The sequence below is a fragment of the Ailuropoda melanoleuca genome, chromosome 3, assembly GCF_002007445.2.
Source record: "Ailuropoda melanoleuca isolate Jingjing chromosome 3, ASM200744v2, whole genome shotgun sequence".
NCBI classification, from domain to species: domain Eukaryota; kingdom Metazoa; phylum Chordata; class Mammalia; order Carnivora; family Ursidae; genus Ailuropoda; species Ailuropoda melanoleuca.
Genome location: NC_048220.1, coordinates 138,507,997 through 138,526,727, shown reverse-complemented (window position 1 = coordinate 138,526,727; position 18,731 = coordinate 138,507,997). Strand labels below are relative to the sequence as shown.

At 38.5% G+C, this 18,731-nt stretch overlaps 1 protein-coding gene across 1 annotated transcript in view; it reads right to left on the bottom strand.

The window, feature by feature from the left end:
• The window catches only part of CTNND2 (catenin delta 2), a 966,176-nt gene that overhangs the window by 441,049 nt on the left and 506,396 nt on the right, over positions 1 to 18,731 (bottom strand). The window contains exons 4-5 of the mRNA XM_034657085.1: positions 4,174 to 4,208; positions 3,667 to 3,783 (exon numbers count right to left, since the gene is read on the bottom strand). Coding sequence (XP_034512976.1) covers positions 3,667 to 3,783; positions 4,174 to 4,208 — 152 coding nt within the window. The remainder of the gene's footprint in view (positions 1 to 3,666; positions 3,784 to 4,173; positions 4,209 to 18,731) is intronic.

Below are 18,731 nucleotides of genomic sequence, written 5' to 3'. Positions count from 1 at the left end.
AGAAAAATAACAAAAGCTTTTAAACACAGCAAATGAAACAGTGTGTGCTTGGGGGATGAGATTGGGTGTCATTTCAGTGCTCTTTCAAGCTGGTTCTAGACTGTATTTAGTGCTGTTTTGAGCGAGGACTAAGAGACCGGCTCTCAAGGGCAGTGTGTCAGGTCCAATTTCACTTCAGCTATTTCATGTCGGTTCCAGTAAGGAACCCATCGAGTAATCACCAAAACCAGGGACTATCGGAATCTGATGGGCTTGCCCTCATCATATGAAACGTGTCAAAAAGTCACTACCTATCTACGTGCTAAGTTTATAAAACAGAAGCATAAACATGGTATGCTTTTCTACTACTAATGGGATGTTGTGCTGATTATAAGCTTTGCTCCCCATAATTCTCTGCCCTTCTCGTCACGTAGACTGTCTCACGGCGGGGGTGGGGGGGGGTCCCTTGCTCTTTGGCTGATGATCAGATTTGGCCAATAGGAGGCATCAGAAGGCGGGAGGAGAGAGGTTAGGGTATTTACTCTTCTGCTCCTGCCAGGACTTGACTCTGCTGGTACTACTCCCTGGATTCTTCCTTCAGGACGATTGTGGTAAGGGCTTCCCTCTGTTGCTGCTACCCTTCTTCCTCCCCAAACATTGTTTCTTCCCTTAATCTTGCCCTCTCCTTTGTAAATAGTCCCGGAATTCACTTCACTTCAGTATAACTCTTTTGAGTAGAGTCTATTTCCCAGATGGACCCTGACACAAAAGCAACTGAGACTTTTATGACTTTCTCAACAATTAAAATTAGTCATAACTGATCCCTAAAATGATAGTTACCTACTCAGTATTTTTAAATTAATCTCCTAAATTTTACACAATTAGTTCAGTCTCAAAGTGACTGAAATGTTAAGAACAAATGTATCATAAGAATGACAATATTGCACATTTCACTGTGGTTTAGATTCTTTGGCATAAAACTTCTGGGTGGTGATTTTGTCACCTGTTTTTTGTTTGTCTGTTTTGTTTTGTTACTTTTCCTATCTCAAACAAGGAGGCAGGGGCATGCAAGAAAACAATCAACTAAAACCCTATAAATTTCAAAAAGATAATCCAGTACATAATAACATGAAGTAACTAATCTTACTGAAAGACAAAAATTCAGCAGTTGTCAAATACATTCCAAAAAAGCCCCGACTGGAGTATTTAACTTTCCTGTATCTTTTGTAGATAATTTTTGAACACATATTACAGGAAAACAAAAGTGAACACTAAAAATCCACTCCATTTCCCTCACGTGCAAGAGGGTCTCAGTTAGGAAAGCTCAGGATTATTAGTGGATTTGAAGTTATTTAAAAGCTCATAGATTTATTCTCTACCACTTTATCTCTTCTACTATTTTGTTTTATATTACTTTATCTCCACATCACTTTTATTATTCCCATCTTCTAGCTTCTTCTGATTTATTTAGCTCTCTTTACAGTTTCACCAAAATGAGTACAACATTCCTTTACCTTGTCTTTGTTTTTAATAATGAAGTTAGGTTTATTCTGAGTGCAGTTTTTTCCCCATACCCCTATGTTCTCATTATAAAAAATTGCTACTTTATTTGCCTTTTAAATAGTATGTAATTTTCTGTTTATCGCTATTTTTATTCAGTAGATTCAAATGCACGTTTCTTAATTTTAATGTGAATATATTTTAGCATTTTATTTACCTTTAATTTTACTGGATTATTATTAAAGAATGTGACCTTTCTACACTTCTCAATTTTGGGGATTCTCTTTACTTTCTAACAGCTGATCAAGTTATATAAATATTCCCTGGACATATACAACAAATATATATTATCATTCAGTGGATTTAACTTTTTAGATAGGTTTATTACATTGACTTACTAATTATTTATTCCAATTTTATGCTTCTTTTTCTTCTAGTATTCTGTCTGACTCTGAGACATGTGCGTTGACATGTCCGGAATAGTATTTTTTATCAATTTCTCCTTTCATTCTTAATTTTTGTTTTAATATCCTTTCACTATTTTGTTTGGTGCAGCCTGTTCACTTTGTTAGTATGAGTGTACTGCATCTTTTTAAGTCAAGACATTTTCACTGAGATAATTCCTCTTTGACCCTGCTTAGGGCTTCTGCATTAAATTCCACTTCATCTCACAGATTCTTCCCGATCGCACTTTGTGTTTGCTGTATTTGCTGTTGCTACTTTGCTCCTTTAACTCCAACATTTATTTCACTAACATAAGTGTGTCCCTTATAAACATCGCATAATTATTTTAGCTTTGCTTATTATAAACTTTAATTTTTATTCTTTTCAAAGACTTCAGTGTGCTCACCTGTAGTGCTGGTTGATATACCTGAATCATCCCTTCTACATTAACTGGTCTGCCACTTATTGTACTTTTTCCTGTACCTTCTGGGCATGGAAGGTTATCCCCTCTCCTAAACTCACAACAGAATAGGTTTCTCTATTGTTATATGAAAAATGTGGTATCTAACATCTCCCCCCCAAGACACATTTTATTTTCTCTCTGCTTTCCTTACTCGAACAAAGTGAGTACATGTGTCTCAAATATTAATTAAATACAATTCTAACTGCAACCACCCCTATAAGGGAGATACATTTCTTGACTCTGAAAGAGAAGTAATAATTCTACATTTTTAAATAAATAAAATACAGAGGACAAGGATACTACAAATCATGCATCTTATTTTGGAAGTTCTACTGAGGGGAATGCCTATGCGTTTAAATATATCTAGATATTCGTGATGATATTATCCCAAGAGTAGTGGTATTACAAAAATTGTAGAGAAAGTGAACTAATGTGTACATTTAATGGTTTCAAGATCAGAATGCTATCTTATTCTTATATCTTCCTTTTAAATAACAAACCTTCCTGGGTATTCAAGGAAATTTTATATTTTTAAATGAAGAAATAAAATGCTCCAATGATTTCTGATGTAGAAATTACCAGGGTGATATACGTTTTAATGATTTAATTTTTGGCTTTTTGTGGGATTTTATTAAATTAAGTCAAGAGAATTTTATGATTTATTAAAGCGAAGCTCATTTCAATTCATAGCACTTTTATTCCTAAGCCTCAACCACTATGCTTGAAAAATATATAATTAGGAGGAGATGAAGAAATTTTTAAATATTCTGCTGAGGTTAATATGCAATGCGAGATGGCTACATATAGAAGTATAAGGGGTCACTGCATAGTACTATAGCATAATACTAAGTATTTAGTGCCGCATATAGTATATTGAATTTTCCTATTTTGTTATATAATTGTCATACTGTTTAAGATCTCTACCAAAAATGATCTGTATAAGTAATGCATGCACAGTTAATTTTAAAGCAGACACTGTATTGATTAAACAAATATATGATGAGTTCGTTCAGTGTGATAGTCTAGATAGATGCCAAAAAGGATATTAGAAAATTGGTGAGAAATCTAGATGCCAATTACTGATTTAAGAGAGCTTGTGATCTAATGTGAATTGGGGTGGGGTAATGTGGGAAGGAATTAGAGGAGAGTGGAGTGAAACAGATAAGACAAGTATAAACACAGGCTGAGGTCCTATTAGATATGACTCGTGTTAATTATATGAGAATAAAGAATACTCTTATATTTTAATTATCTTCAAGTATAACTGTCATGTGACTTACTTTCACCTGTTGAATAATCCTGTGGGTCAAGTATTCCTGATTCCTGCAGTGATCTAATACAGGAGTCCACCAGTTCAAGCCCCGTTGTAAGTTCGTCTTCGATGTCTTTTTGACCATCTGAAATACAACATTTTCAAGTGATGAATAAGCCCATGATACTGTTATTATTAAAGCTTTAGGCTACTCTTTAATAATGAAAAGTATCCTAACCAAAGACATTACCTCCATGAAGTTCTTATTAGATTTCACATTGTAATTCTTGGTCAACCAGTAGCAAAAGCCAAGGCCAGCCAACTCCATGTATCCATGAAAAACATAAAAGTTTCTAGGGAATTGAGAGAATTTAACTCTCAGGAAATCATGAGCTATCACAAAATCATTTCATTTTACTGTCATGGTGCTATCATGCCCATTTTTATCAGTCTTTTTCTAAAGTTCACAAGGAAACTAATCATAAAGACACAATGTAGAAATAAGCGTAAGCTTCATCAAGAAGTTGTACCTTACCTTGTGATTGCCAGTGAAACTGCTCTTCCGCTGAACTGCAAAAGAGAGAATACACAGGTATAATGCACTGGATCAAAACCAAGGACCCTAGACTATAAGACACAGAGGTGCGTTAGAGTAGCAATGCACTACTGGTTCCACGGTGTGTCTTATTCATTTATTTATGTATTTATGTATGTATGTATGTATGTATGTATGTATTTATTTAAACGGAGAAAACAGATTCTGTTCTGATGCAATCTTAACTTTAATCCATTTGATGTATATCTCTTTTGAATCACAGATACTAGCATGTAATAAATGGACACTCTCCTGTAATTTTCAGAGAATAGCTCCTTTTTTTTTTTTTAACAAAGCCCAACCCATTATATTCATCCCTTACAATAGCTTCTACATGGATGCAGTTCTGCACAATTTTAGTTATTTTAAAATATGAGGCTGACTAGTTTCATGTAGACTTTGTCAGGTAGTCTGGGAAAGATATAGCCTCCTTTTTCATTAAAAAGATACAAAAAAATCTATACCTTCTTCCAGACATATCACACGAGCAGCTCCTTTCAGCTGATTATTACTTTAATTAAGTAATTTAAAAATTATAACACTTTACCACCAACTGAATATACAGTTCCCAAATTCTCACTTTACAAATACATCTTACAAGATGACCTAGGTAGAAAGGTTCATATACATGATACGCCAAAGACACTAACAGAGTTCATCTATGGAAGCAACAGAGGTTACTTTTGAACGATTTATTAAATAGATAAATAAATTTAAAATTTCTAAATATCCATAACTCTTTCATTATATATGCAAATACTTTCCACATGTCCCTTTTTTATATGTCAGTATTGGAAGAAACCTAGACGTCGGTTATTGACAGGTACCATTTTGAGAATGATTTTCTACACTTACTTCACTAAAACCTTTGCTCTGATCAAGCAGCTTCTATGAATAGCTCATCAGTTGCACAACAGCAAGCGGGTTTTAGACCTTTAATCTGTACCTCAGAGATGGCTTCTGAATTCATTTACAGAGGGACAAGGGAAAGGGAATTCTGGTATAAATCAGTGTTCAAAAAAGCTATGACTGATATACATGAACACAAGGATAGTCCTTTAAGGGACACGTGACTTTTATATGGTATCTTGCTCCTCAACCCATCCATTTTGGGAAACTGGGAAATGGTTTCACAATGGTGAAAACTATAGACAGAATTGACATGAAATGATAACTTTACGAATTCAATCCAACGCAACTTCTTCTTGTATCAAAAATGTGCTATAGAGTGGTAATATGGAACTACAAAGTTTCACACTTAAAACAGAAATGTAATCCTAATGTCAATATGTTAAGAATTGCATGCATGGTCAGTTAGTAAGTGGCATTTTAAATAGGAATCAAAAATGCTTTCGTATTTGTAGTAGGTTGAATGGTGCCCCTCACCCCCCAAAGACATGATCACATTAAATCTCTAGAAAGTGTGTGTGGCTACTTATTGGAAAAAGCATTTTTGCAGATGTAATTAAGTTAAAGGTCTTCAGGTGAGATCATCCTAAATCCCATGATAACTGTCCTTCTAAGAGATAGAAATGGAGGAAGACACAGAAGAGAAGGTTATAGGATAGTGGAAACAGAGACTGGATTTCTGCATCTATAAGCCAAGGAATGCCTGGAGACATTAAAGAACTTCTGGAGCCATTAGAACCTGGAAGAAATAAAGAATGGTCCCCCCCTCCCCTGAACCTCACAGGGAACAGCCTTGCTTTCACCTTGATTCTGAACTTCTGGCCTCCAACACTGTGAGAGAATACATTTCTTTTGTTTTCAACCACTCTGCTGTGATAATTTGCTATGGCAGCCCCAGGAAACGGATACAATATTTTTCTGATACAATACAAATGGTCTCTTGTTACACCCTCCAGGATTTACTACTATCCCTATGCTGCTACATTCCTTTGGCCAGCACAGCCCTTCACCAAGTACTTACTGTCTACCTTGGCTCTGCTAGTTCCTGTCAACCACAATGCTCTTTTGATAGATGGCGAATAAAGGGTTATTGGTGTTAAATAACTTGACCACAGGGATCCTAAGGAGCTCAACAGGACTTAGACTAACCTGTCCCACTCCAAAGCCCATATGCCTCGCTCACAATAAAAAGTCATGGAGGGAAACACCCTCAAGTGACTTCCCACCTGAAGCAGCAAGAGGGAATCGATGGAAGACGCTGCCCTCGCCACTCCTCTCCTTGCAGGCACACTGTACAGCTCACTTCACGCCCCCCTACACATAGACGGGGCCATGTGAAAGCCTGTGAGAGGAAGTGACAAGTGCCACTTCCTGCCCCAAGTGCAGAAGGGCAGGCATGAGATCCTCACGCTCTCTTTCTCTCCCGATCCACGCTGAGACGGGTCCTGAGTAGGAGGGAGGAAGATTTCTGCCAGCCCCGAGAAGACACAGCATGAGTGAGAAATAGAGCACTGTTGTGTGAAAACTCTGGAGTTGGAGGGGGGTTTGTTTCTGTAGAATAAATGTCACAGTGAGTAATACAGAAATGTGGCAGTATTTGAGGTTGTAAGGTGTTTCTTGCTTCTCTGTCTCCTTTTCCACAGTGTTGCACAGGGAGAAAATGTCTGGGGCACTCTAACACAAATAAGGTGGTGTGACAGCTTTTACTCATCCTGTGAGCTGTATCTGCTCATCTACAATAATGGGTGAGTTTATGTGTAAGACTACACATCCCAGTTTTATATAATATTTACTTTTTGCTCATCTCTTTCAAAAGGGTTTCAATTTTATGATGCAACAGAAACAAGAAGAGACATTTTGTATTACAACTGAAAGAATACCATTCACAGTGAATATGAAACTATCCTCTCAAAGCAGAGGAACCTTCCTTTTGGCCAGATAAAGAGCATTAATCATTTAAAAGGTTTCCTGATTCCCTTAGCACAGTTAAAATGCATTAAAAGTATGACTGATCACAGAAAACAGAAGTCCCAAGAGAAACCTGGTTTGGATTTTATTTCCATTAAGTGCACATTTTACTCTCTCTGTTAGGGGATTCTATGCAATTGTATATCTTATACACTTGATTCCTTCTCTTAAAAACTGCTTTTGGGTGGATGCTCTTTAAAGAAGCAAACAATTTATTCATCCGATAAACACAGATTATGCCTGTATCCCACACATTCTTCTTTCAGCTGTTTAGGAATTACTCATGGTAAACTTTCTCCCACTTATATCATTCAATTTAGTATAATATAAGAGTTATTTTTGAAGCAGTTGTAACTCCCATGCATGTTAAATTTTAGAAAATAAACTTTGCTTTACTACCAACATGCTGTTTCTTGAAACAGAAGTAATCCGTAAAGATTTAAATTCAATAAAATAGAGATGTAATTTAAATTAGTCGGTATGTATTTAAATATAACTATGTACAAGTTCCAGAACCCAATTATTATGAGCAAAATATATTTATAATAAAGACTACCTAACATTTAACTTTTAAACAAATACATAAATATGTACAGAAATCAGTAGTGCTAGGAAAGAGTTTTTAAAACAATATATTAAAAGCACAAATCCTGGGGCACCTGGGTGCCTCAGCTGGTCAAATGTCTGCCTTTGGCTCAGGTCATGATCTCAGGGTCCTGGGATCGAGCCTTGCATTGGGCTCCCTGCTCAGCAGGGAGTCTGCTTCTCCTTCTCCCTCTGCTCCTCTCCCCGGCTAGTGTTCTCTCTCTCACTTGCTCTCTCTCTAAGTAAATAAATACAATCTTTTTTTTTTTTAAAGCACAAATCCCAATAGCCAATACTTAGATAGCTCTCACTTTAAACCAGGCAATATTCTAACTGATTTATAGTTAACTTTCATGACAACAGTTTTGAGACAAGTACTATTTCCCCATTTTACAGATAATGAAACTGAGGTAAAAAGATGTTCAAGAACTTGCTGGAGGTCCCACCTCCAGCAAGCAGCAGAGGTAGGATTATGACCCTGGGTATCCTGTTCTAGGGGCCACATCCTAAACTACCATTCTATTCACACATATGACGATATCAAAATTAAACTCCTATGTGGTGAAAACAAAAACATAAACGCAAAGCCATAAACCAAGTTGAAAAAATAAGCCATGCCCTGGGAGAAGATATTTGCAGTGCATATAACTTATAAAAGGTTAGCTCCCGGAACATTAAAATTACTCCTACAAATCATTTTAAGATAAAGATTAAAAGGTCAAATAGAAGAGAGGTCAATACACATATAGCTGATGCACAGAAGAAAAAAAATCAAGAATGTATGGTCACTGAATATATTAAAAGATACTCAAACCTATTAGCCATTGAAAGAATATAAGCTAAACACAAGACAATTCTTTATACTCCACAGGCTGTCTAACAATTACACAGTCTGACAGTATTCTGTGTTGGAGAGGAGGTGGGGAAATAAGAAACTCTCATACATTGCATGTTTAAGAGTACATCATCAGTCCCTTGGGTGAGCAGACAGGCAATACTGGGTAATGCTTTTATATGCAGATGCCCAATCACTCAGTAGTCTGCTTGTAGGCAAAGCTTCCAGGGAAATGTGCACACCTGTGCCCGGGACACCTGGACGAGACTGTTCATGCCTACCTGTTGGCAGTAGCAAACCCATGGCAACAACCTAAGAGGTAGTAATAGGGAATGGACAAATATAATAATGTGATTGCATACGTATAGGACATATATACAGGATCAACACTATTCAGCAGTTAAAACAAATTAGCCAAATACGTAACGTATCAACATAGGTAGTTCTCAAAAGCAAAATTAAGAGGGGAAAATGCAAATTTCACATATGTATTGCATGATCCCAATTATGTGAATTTTAAAAACACTGACTAAACAATATTGTGTATCTATACACACACATATATATACAAAGGTTATTTTTTTTTAGTTTAAACTAGTTTCTCAACTATCTATCAAGGGAAATCATATAAACATAGATTAAAAAGCGACACCAAAATTCATGATAGTGCTAGGCTCTGAGGAAGAAAGAAAGAAACGCTTGAGGAGGGGTAAAAAGGGAATTTCTCTTTTATCCTTAATGTTTTACTTCATGAAAAATGAGTGAAAATGTTAACATTACTTTCGGAATGCCTTAGGCACTTGGAATAGGAAAACATCATGATTCTTACATTTAGAAATATGTTTAGTTAAACGCTTAGGTAAATCCTTATAACTCAGTTCTGCATAATATCCCCATCATTGTTTGAATCACTCAGAGTTGAAATTCAAATAATGCAAAAAAAATTTTGAAATATGTAAGTCCAAATCATAGAGGGAAATAATGGATTTAGAGATGTAATTGCTTTTGTCTCCATTGTCTAGGTGATAAAAGTGACAGGATCCCTTTTGCTGTTTTGATATAAGCTTAAACATTTCAAGTAAGCAACCAATAACTTTCAAGTTCTGCGGGCATGATGTCGGGGGGAAAAACTAGTTTAAACCGAAGAATAACCTCTGAGATCCTTTGAGAAGTGATTTTCACCCTCATCATTTCCAGCATGATAGTTTCCTTATCCACCTCTAGGCTACTTCTAATAAATAAATAAGTATATGAAAGTTCAGAGAGTTTGCTTAATGTCAGGAAAAGACACAAAGCAAAGCAGTACCAGAGCTCCTCTGTCCGTCGTGAATCGGCACAAACATATTTTCTGATTTTCTTTTCCAGCTTTCAGATGCCTAGACCATCAATCTCTACACTGTATCATGTGGCATATGACTGCTCACAATATGATTCAAAATGAAATAAAGGTAAGGAACTACGAGTTGTTTTTTGTTGTTGATGTTAGTTTGCTTTCAAGTTAAGCAATGTACCTGAAACAGAAGCCAGAGAAACTAGCGTGAAGTAAATGGCTTCAGGACTAATATTTGATTGTCGCCTCTGAAAACCAAGGGCCATGCGTTTATGATGTCTGTGTGACCTAAAATTGTACTCTACCATAAAATACTTCTCCGTAGACAGTTTCACATGCAACCACATCACAAGAACGGGCACTGGTTTGCAAGACAAAGTAACCTTGGTCAAAAGTCCCAATTACTGTGGAAATGTAACATATTCAGTGAGAATATTTGGGAAGGGGCAGCCTGTGGAGCCGGGCGGGAGGCAGCTGCTGCCCTTTTAGGTCAGTGCCCTGTACCCAGACCGTATTCAGTAGGACTGGTGAGTAACTCTGCTTCCCCCAGAACTTCCTGTGAAACGGACTTCCCTTCACTCTACTGTCTTGTGTTCTCTGTGCGTATCCGTGGTATAGTCCCGAATGAATGTCCTAATCTCTCCTCCATGCAATTGGCATGTTTCTTTCTTTCTTAGGTCCTATATCCTCTTTCTGCTTTACCTATTCTCATTAGAAATATAATTTCACAGCTATTATAAAAATGTTTATAGGGCTACAGTGGATAGCCAGAGGACCACAGAGCTCCCAAACCAGGAGAGTCCAATAAATTAGTTTGTATCAAGTGATTTATTCATCAGGTGATCAGGGCCTGGCACGTCTTGGGCAAATATGGAATTACCTCTTATTCTATCATGTATTTATTGCTAGAATAGTTTTTATGGCTTGTAGGTTATGACTTACTCTATTGTATCCTTTGGAGCCCACTGCAGTCTGTCATGGGAGGGTCAGGATGGGGGACAGACATGGGGAAATGAGAACAGTGGGCATTAAGAAAATACCCAGGCATAGTGGTGTCTGTGCCTAGGCTGTTGATCACAGCCAGTCCTGGAGAAAATGGAAACAAATTCACCACACATTCTGGGTGAGTGCTCACAGAGCTTTGGGTATACCGAACAGAGAACGTGTCAGCTCCTCGGGACTTTAGTCCGATAGGGGTGTGGGAAACCAGCACTCAAAGTTGGGAGAATTATTCCATGAAAAAGTGTGCTCGAAGCATTGCTGCACACAGGTGCATAGGACCTGGAGCATGGCACTTAATGTCTTTAAGCCTCAGTTTCCCCATTTATAAAATGGAGATTTACTGGAATTTCCCATAGGGACCTTATGAAAACTCATGTATGAAAACCCACAGAACAGTACGGGAGCATAGGAGTCATTAAAAAAAAAAAAAAGTAAGCTCTCATTATCACATGGGCTGAGAGAGCATAGCCAACTCAGACTTGAAAGTTCGATAGGTCCACCATATGAAATTCAACTTGTCCATGCTGGGGACCAGTAAATACCATCACACCTGTATGGGATAAGCTTTGCACAATTTAAATTGTCCACCTCCTGTTTTTTTCTACACTAACACTATAAAGAAAAAAAGGCAGTCTGTGATTTCCACAGAAAGATGATTCACTTTTAAACCATAAATCTGTCCATCAGTTCTACACAAATGCCTCTCTCTGCTCGCACCTCCTCTTGTTCTTGCCGTAGTAAAAAAAAAAAAATCAAAAAAAAAATCAAAATTTAAAGTCCATTTGTTATATTTAAAACCTTGGAAGAAAATAAATCAGACCCAAATTGCTATTATTAATTTCTTTTTAGTTTGAGGCAGGGGACATTCACATTCTTAAGTTAATTTTGCTGGAGTTGGTGACTGACAAATTATCTGAACAACTGGAACTGGGAGCAGCTCCCACGCCGTAGCCTGGACACACAGTCGCAATGTTTGTCACAGAGTCCCACGACAATGTCCAGTTTGTGTGCTGGCCAGCCAGAGCTACACAACAAGGAACTAATGTAAATTCTGTTTGGTTTTAATTCCTTCAAAATACATACTCCGGTTTCTAGCAACCGCAAAGAATTAGCCCTCCACTCAACACCGTAAACGCGCTATCTACACAAAGTCAGGCTCTTACCCTGGGAAAGACATACTTTCAAGTTTCTCTTCTTCGAATGCTTTTCTAGCTTTGGAATAAATTGTAGCTATATTACAGGAGACAGATTGTGTATGAAATTCTATATCAGAAAAAGGAACAATTGGTACATTATAAACTAGAACATTCTCACATTATATATCCCCCTCTACAGTTTTCTGGGAGATTTCTCATGCGCGAGCTAGGCAGTTTTTTAAATGCTTATACTAGCACATCAGAATTTTGCAGGAGTTGAAGCAAAATTCCTGAATGCCAACCATGTTAGACAATAAAGTTATCGTAATATTTTTATCTGTGAGCATTCCATAAGCCAGGATGCAGTAAATTGCAGTGGAGATGACCAGGGACACTGTTAAATAACTCTGGGATCTTACAATATTTGGAAATGCCTCCCAAACTACCAGCAACTGAATTGTTTATACAGTTTATGTGTTAAGTGTATACTAGTGCATTTTACAGTGTTATACTAATAATCTTCTTTGGTGTTCCTCGAAACTCATGGTTCGACCTTCGGTGAATCTGAAGGCTTCACTTATGTATCTTGAGAGTGAATAGAGAGCTCAACTGCATTTTGCAGTGTGATCATTAATAACCAGTTTCTTAGGCAGGAGAAGAGAAGAGTAGTGGGTTTGTTTGCTGACAGAGGTGGTATGTATATGAAGGTTCTCACATGTTCCACATTTCAGTCTTTTGCATACAATCTCCCAGAATTACCTCTGTTGTTAGGCTCCTCCTCAGTGAAGGGAGCTCCTAAGCATTGGGGACATCTCTGGACAAAAGGAGAGGTCAAGTTTATGTTTTTCTAGCTTCATGGGATCATGTGTGAGATTGTGTGTGAGTGTGTCCCTCACACCTCTGTTCCTCTAAACTGCACTGACTTGGGATGCCTGGGTGGCTCAGTTGGTTAAGCATCTGCCTTCTGCTCAGGTCATGATCCCAGGCTCCTGGGATCAAGCCCCACATCAGGTTCCCTGCTCAGTGGGGAGTTTCCTTTGCCTGCCACTCCCCCTGCTTGTGCTCTCTCTCTGTCAAATAAAGAAATAAAATCTTAAAAAATATATAAATAAAATGCACTGATTCGCTCCAGCTTTCCTTCACCTGTTCTTGCTTCATAAGTGTGTTGTCTATTACAGGTATGTCAAACCCTGAGTATTGAGTTTGACTGAAAGTGATATGATTTTATTAATATAAGTGAAGCTAACACCTCTTAGGTATTTAATGGAAATTTATGCAAATAGCCATTGCCTGTCTCACAGAAAAGAGAAGTCTGAATCTTTTGTTTTCTGTCTTCAAGTAGCAACAGATGATTTGTAAAAATAAATTTCAATTACAATGTTCTTGCAGAGCAGAAATCAGGTAAGTTCATGAACAGCTCGCAGGGTGTTACAGATCCTCACTTCTTAGGAGCAGCAGTGGGTTTTAAAACCATTTGAAGGTTCAGTTCAAATGTTTAATGGGTACACAAATGTTGATAGTTTATTCATAAATGCCCCAAACTAGACACAACCAATTGTTCTGCAACAGGTGAATGGTTAAACACGCTAATAAATCCATACCAAGGGGAAGAATGCAGCGATTTAAAGAAATGGATTATTGATAGCTGTATCAAATAGCAGCGTGGAGGTATCTCAAGGGAATTACACTGAGTGAAAAAGATAAATAACATTCTTGAAATAACAAAATTATAAAACTAGAGACTCAATCAGTGGTTACCAGGACTCCGGGATGGGGGGTGAGGGTGGGTGTGACTACAAAGGGGTAAGAGGAAACCTTCTGGGGCTGGAATCACCCTGCATCTTGTGGTGGTGGTGATTACACAAAGCTCCTATGGGATAAGACTGCACTGAACTAAACAGACACACACACACACACACACACACACACAGACGGGAGTGCAGGTAAGACGGGGGAAATCTGGGATTGTACCCATGTCAGTTTCCTGGCTGTGATATCGTACTACACAGTTACAACCCTGATGTTGCTGCTGATGGGAACTGGGAGAAGTTACAGGACATGTCTCTGTGTATTTTATTTTGTGACTGCCCATGAGTCTATAATCATTTCAAAATAAAAAGGTTAAAAAAATAGTGGGGTAGGGTTTGGTCGCTTTCTTTTCTTTTCCCTGAACTGTTTTCTCTACATGCAATATGCCATTCATTTATTCCCATATAGTAATTAAATTAGAATTCAAAGAACATTGGGAAGAGTGGAGTAAAGGGAACGGAAGGATGGAACAAAGACAGAAGGAAGAAATAAGGGGAAAAAAAAGAAACCACTGTGAACTTCTGATTATCCTTTTTGTTCTTCATTCTCGGTAGGCAGAACTCAAGTGACTCTGCCCTGGGCTCTTTCCTGCTTTGTTCTGTGAATGAAGGCATTATCCCTGGAGCATAATACACCAATCACACTGCCCACTGCCAATCAGATGCAAGGGAGCACGCTGTTTCTGAATGAAAATTCATCCATTATATCTAAGCTCCCTGCTCATCAGGCCCCTGTATTCGTTTCCATTGCCATATGTTTTAGGGGAAAATTAAAAATGGTATTTTGGCTTACAGTACGAGAGCAAAATACAAGTCTGAATGCATTCTGTGTGAGTCCAAGAGACCTCACATGATACAACTCATTGGCTCTCTGGAAGCATATTCATTAAAGTTAGGCTTGCACCTGGCAGACATGCTCCCGCCGCTCCTGCTAATTGACAGGGGAGCCGCCCCAGCGCCAGTCTGCTTCCGCAACCCCCTACCCACTATCCCACTCCTGAAAATTGGTTTCCTTGGTTACATCTGTCTGTTGCTTTCCATATTTATGGTAGTAGGGGGGGAAATCATACATTAAAAGTAGCCTTCCTTCCAGCACTTACTATCTGATGTTTGAAACCGAAAAGCTGGATCAGCCTCCCCGTCTTCTCCCTATCTTCCTGTCACAGGGTGCCTTTATTTGTCCTGAGTCTTCTTTTTAAGAAAGAATGAGCATTTGAATGTGAGAGCTCACCAAACAATTGTACTGCCTGCCAAATGTATAAAACCATTTTAAAATCCACGAACTGAAATATCTATTAATGTTCTTAAGATATTTAAAGCGTATCTTCCCCCAAATCGTTTTTGAGATCCTTAGCACCTGCCTATCCATTCTCCATTGTAAATGTGCCTCGAAACCCACTCCCTTTGCAGTTGCTATAGTTGGAGCTTTTCGTGTTCTCTTTCCTGGTGCTATGAAGAGCTCCGTGCCTGAAGGGTAGGTGTAGCTTCCCATCGACAAAGATTCTCTCCTTGATCAGACTTCAGTTAGGCTCCCGTGAGCGCTCTTTTTGACTAGGTCCAGCTGTGGGCTCTCACGACTGTCCCTGCAGCGTCTTATTCTAGCAAGAATCCTGCTGAGTCAGGTTAACCAGAATCCCCCACGTTTGATGTCTGACGACCCTCCATATCTGATTGGTTCTCCATCCTCTACCATCCCCCAGGTGATGTCTGCTCACCTGGCCTGCCTTCAGCATGAATCTTGTTAAGTCAGTTAGGCAGAATCCCCCCCCCACCAACCCACTTGCTCCTGATGGATCCTCCGAGTAACTCTGCATCCACTGACCCCCACCCTGCTCCTTGGCTTTAAATTTCCATTTTTCCTTGTAGTATTTGGAGTCAGGTGCCGTCTTTCTCCCTTACTGCAGCACCTCACTATAGCAGCACCCCCACACACATAAAGTCCACCATACTGTTCCTTCACAAATGTCACCGAGTAAATGTCTCCTTACCACCACTACCACCACAGATTCTCCATAGCCCGAGGGGAACATGCGAAGTCACATCCCTCTGTAACCTCAGTCTCCTCCTAGGTACTGAGATAACATTACCAGGGTGGGCTTCACAGGCATAAGACCTTGCTGTTGCCCCAAATTACAACTGTCCCACACTCAGAGGGCCTCCTACCTTTGAACCTGTGTTTTGCAAGTGGAACATTGGAACACGCACAAGTGGAGTGGATACACACAATGTGTGTATCGTTCTGTTCTGGGCTGCCTCAGTCACACAACGCTTGCAATGCCCTGTTGGACCCATGACGTGTGTGGGAGCTAAGTAAGACTAAAGGTGAGTCCCAGGTAAGCATGCTACGTTTATGACTAGTAAGCAGGAGTACTGAATTCCCCAAAAGGCCATGCTTACCCTTCGAACCAGAACTTGCTTTGAAGGAAGAAGGTTCTAAGAACCACGAACAATCATGGAACCCTATCACACCCTTTCTTACTCATGTTACTCTCCTATGTCTGCCAACTATTTATGCTGAAAATGATGACCTAGAAGGAAAGGAAAAGATACGGCAACCCACAGTTCTATTTCTTTTCAGTCCTTCCTTACTCTTCAGTAGAACAATGTTGGTAGAATGTGTGCATGTTGAAAAGTGAAAAAAAAGCCAGATAAATGTGCAGAGTTTCCACTGATCTGCTAAGAACAAAGTACGTATGCACGTATGGGCTGTGAAATATGAATTGTATCATTTCAGTGATTCTGCATACAAATTCAGCACTCCTATATTTGCATTTAAATCTGGCATTGTGCACTATAAATGGTGAAATTTGTGCCAATAGTTTAAAATTTTAATTTTTCTTTACTTAGAATGAGATTACATAGTAAATTAAACACAGCATGACAAGGAGAGAGAGAGAGAGAGAGCTTGTGACTGCATGGGAGAAAGGAAAAAGCTTTAGTTATCTTTTTAGTACCTTTCATGACATTCCACCCCCCTGATTTTTAAACAACAAACTCTGTGTTTTCACTCTGCACCGATTGTTGCAAATTATATAACTGGCTCTAAACATGAGCTACCACCATTTGCTATCGTGGGGATTAAAGGAAAATACACATGAAGGTCCCAGGCACAAACAGAATATCAGCCAATCCTGATGAGGGAGCCTGACACGGGGCTCTGTCCCAGGACCCCCGGGATCATGATCTGAGCTGAAGGCAGATGCTTAACCGACTGAGCCACCCAGGCACCCCCAATTACTTGTTTTTAATACTTTGCTAGAATGTGAGCTCCTTGAGGACAAGAAACCGAACAGTATTCATCTCCGTATTCCACAGTATAAAACTCTCTGCCTAGCATTCATCAAATATTTGTTCATAAATGAAGATCAGCATAGTCAGGCCAAGCCAAGACGTCCACTTCATATTCTAAGTGTCCCTTTATTTGTTTCACTGAATTTTCTCTTCTTTAGAATTGCAGTGTGACAAAAAGGGACTAAAACTCTTTTATTATACTTCTATCATAAAACATCAATGGAATAAAGTAGTCTACCGAGTGTTTTGATTTATACAACCTCGATTGGAATAAAAACACCCACCAATCAGCGGCTATCACTTACCCTATATATGAAATTATCAAAGCATGTATCATTTAATGGTGCACCATGACAAATCCTCTTATAAAAGCAATGAAGCTTTAATTATATTTTTGTATACCTAAATTTACATATTACTTTTTTTTCCCTTAAGTACAGTATATATCTGGATTCGAGAGAAGGCCAGAGTGGGGAAAATCATTCCTCTGTGGAAGTAGGGAAAATCTATCATTTTCAAGTAGCCCTATATCTTATACCACTATATAATAATTTCTTTTTTTAATTGTTAAATTTTGCTCATCCTATGGACTTGAACAAACTAATTTTCCTCTTCTTAGTTAAGCCTATGATCATATTTCATGCACTCAAGCTTCCTGTAAAATGAAACACTGTTTTCACTTATAAATGTTCTATGATGTGTTTCTAGTGGTTTCTAATTGGGGACAATTATACACCGATAAATCAGAACTCATCAGTGGCAGTTGTCATTAGCATGTCCCTGTTCTGAGGCTTCCATGTTGGTTTAAGGCAATAGGGCAAATCAGGACTCCAGAGGGAGCCTTGATGGAGAAGCTCAGGAAATTCACAGGCAATGAGGACATCCTTCATTTTTAATTTGTTGGTTTAATCTGGCTAGAGAGGAACTGACAAAATCTTCATCACCTAATGTGCTTAATGGTCTAAATGAAATGAGTTGGTGGTGTTGGTTTAGCTTCTATTGGACCCATTTCTAAGTCATATGAGCCCCTGATAAATTACTCTAATGATCCCCTCTTGCAGAAAATGCAACACAGAAACTAGACGTTGGCCTTTTGTATAGATTTTTCCAAAAGAATTAAAAAAGTGAAATGATGAGGGGCACCTGGGTGGTTCAGTCAGTTAAGCATCTGACTCTTGGTTTCAGCTCAGGTCATGATCTCATGGTTGTGAGATCGAGCCCAGTACTCAGCATGGTGTCTGCTTGGAATTCTTTCCCTCTTCCTCTCCCTCCCCCTGCTCATTTGTGCATGCTCTCAAATGAATAAATAAATACACAAAATCTTTTTTAAAAAGTGAAATGATGAGAGTCCAGAAAATGGGTCATCACCCCCCTGCATGGGTCATTTTCAATGCTGAGGAAAATGACACCCCAATCAGAGTAGAAATTTTCTTCATTTTCTTTTCCTATTCAGAAAGAAATAACCAGAAAAACAAATGTAATTTTTTATATTTGTAACTGGTGGTATTTATCTGCATATTCACCACTGGAAAGTAAAGTGACCTTTTTTTTTCTATTATGAGTTAATATAAAAAATAGAAAAAGGAATAAAATGTTGGAATGGAGGATAAAATATAAGAAACCGATTCCTCCAG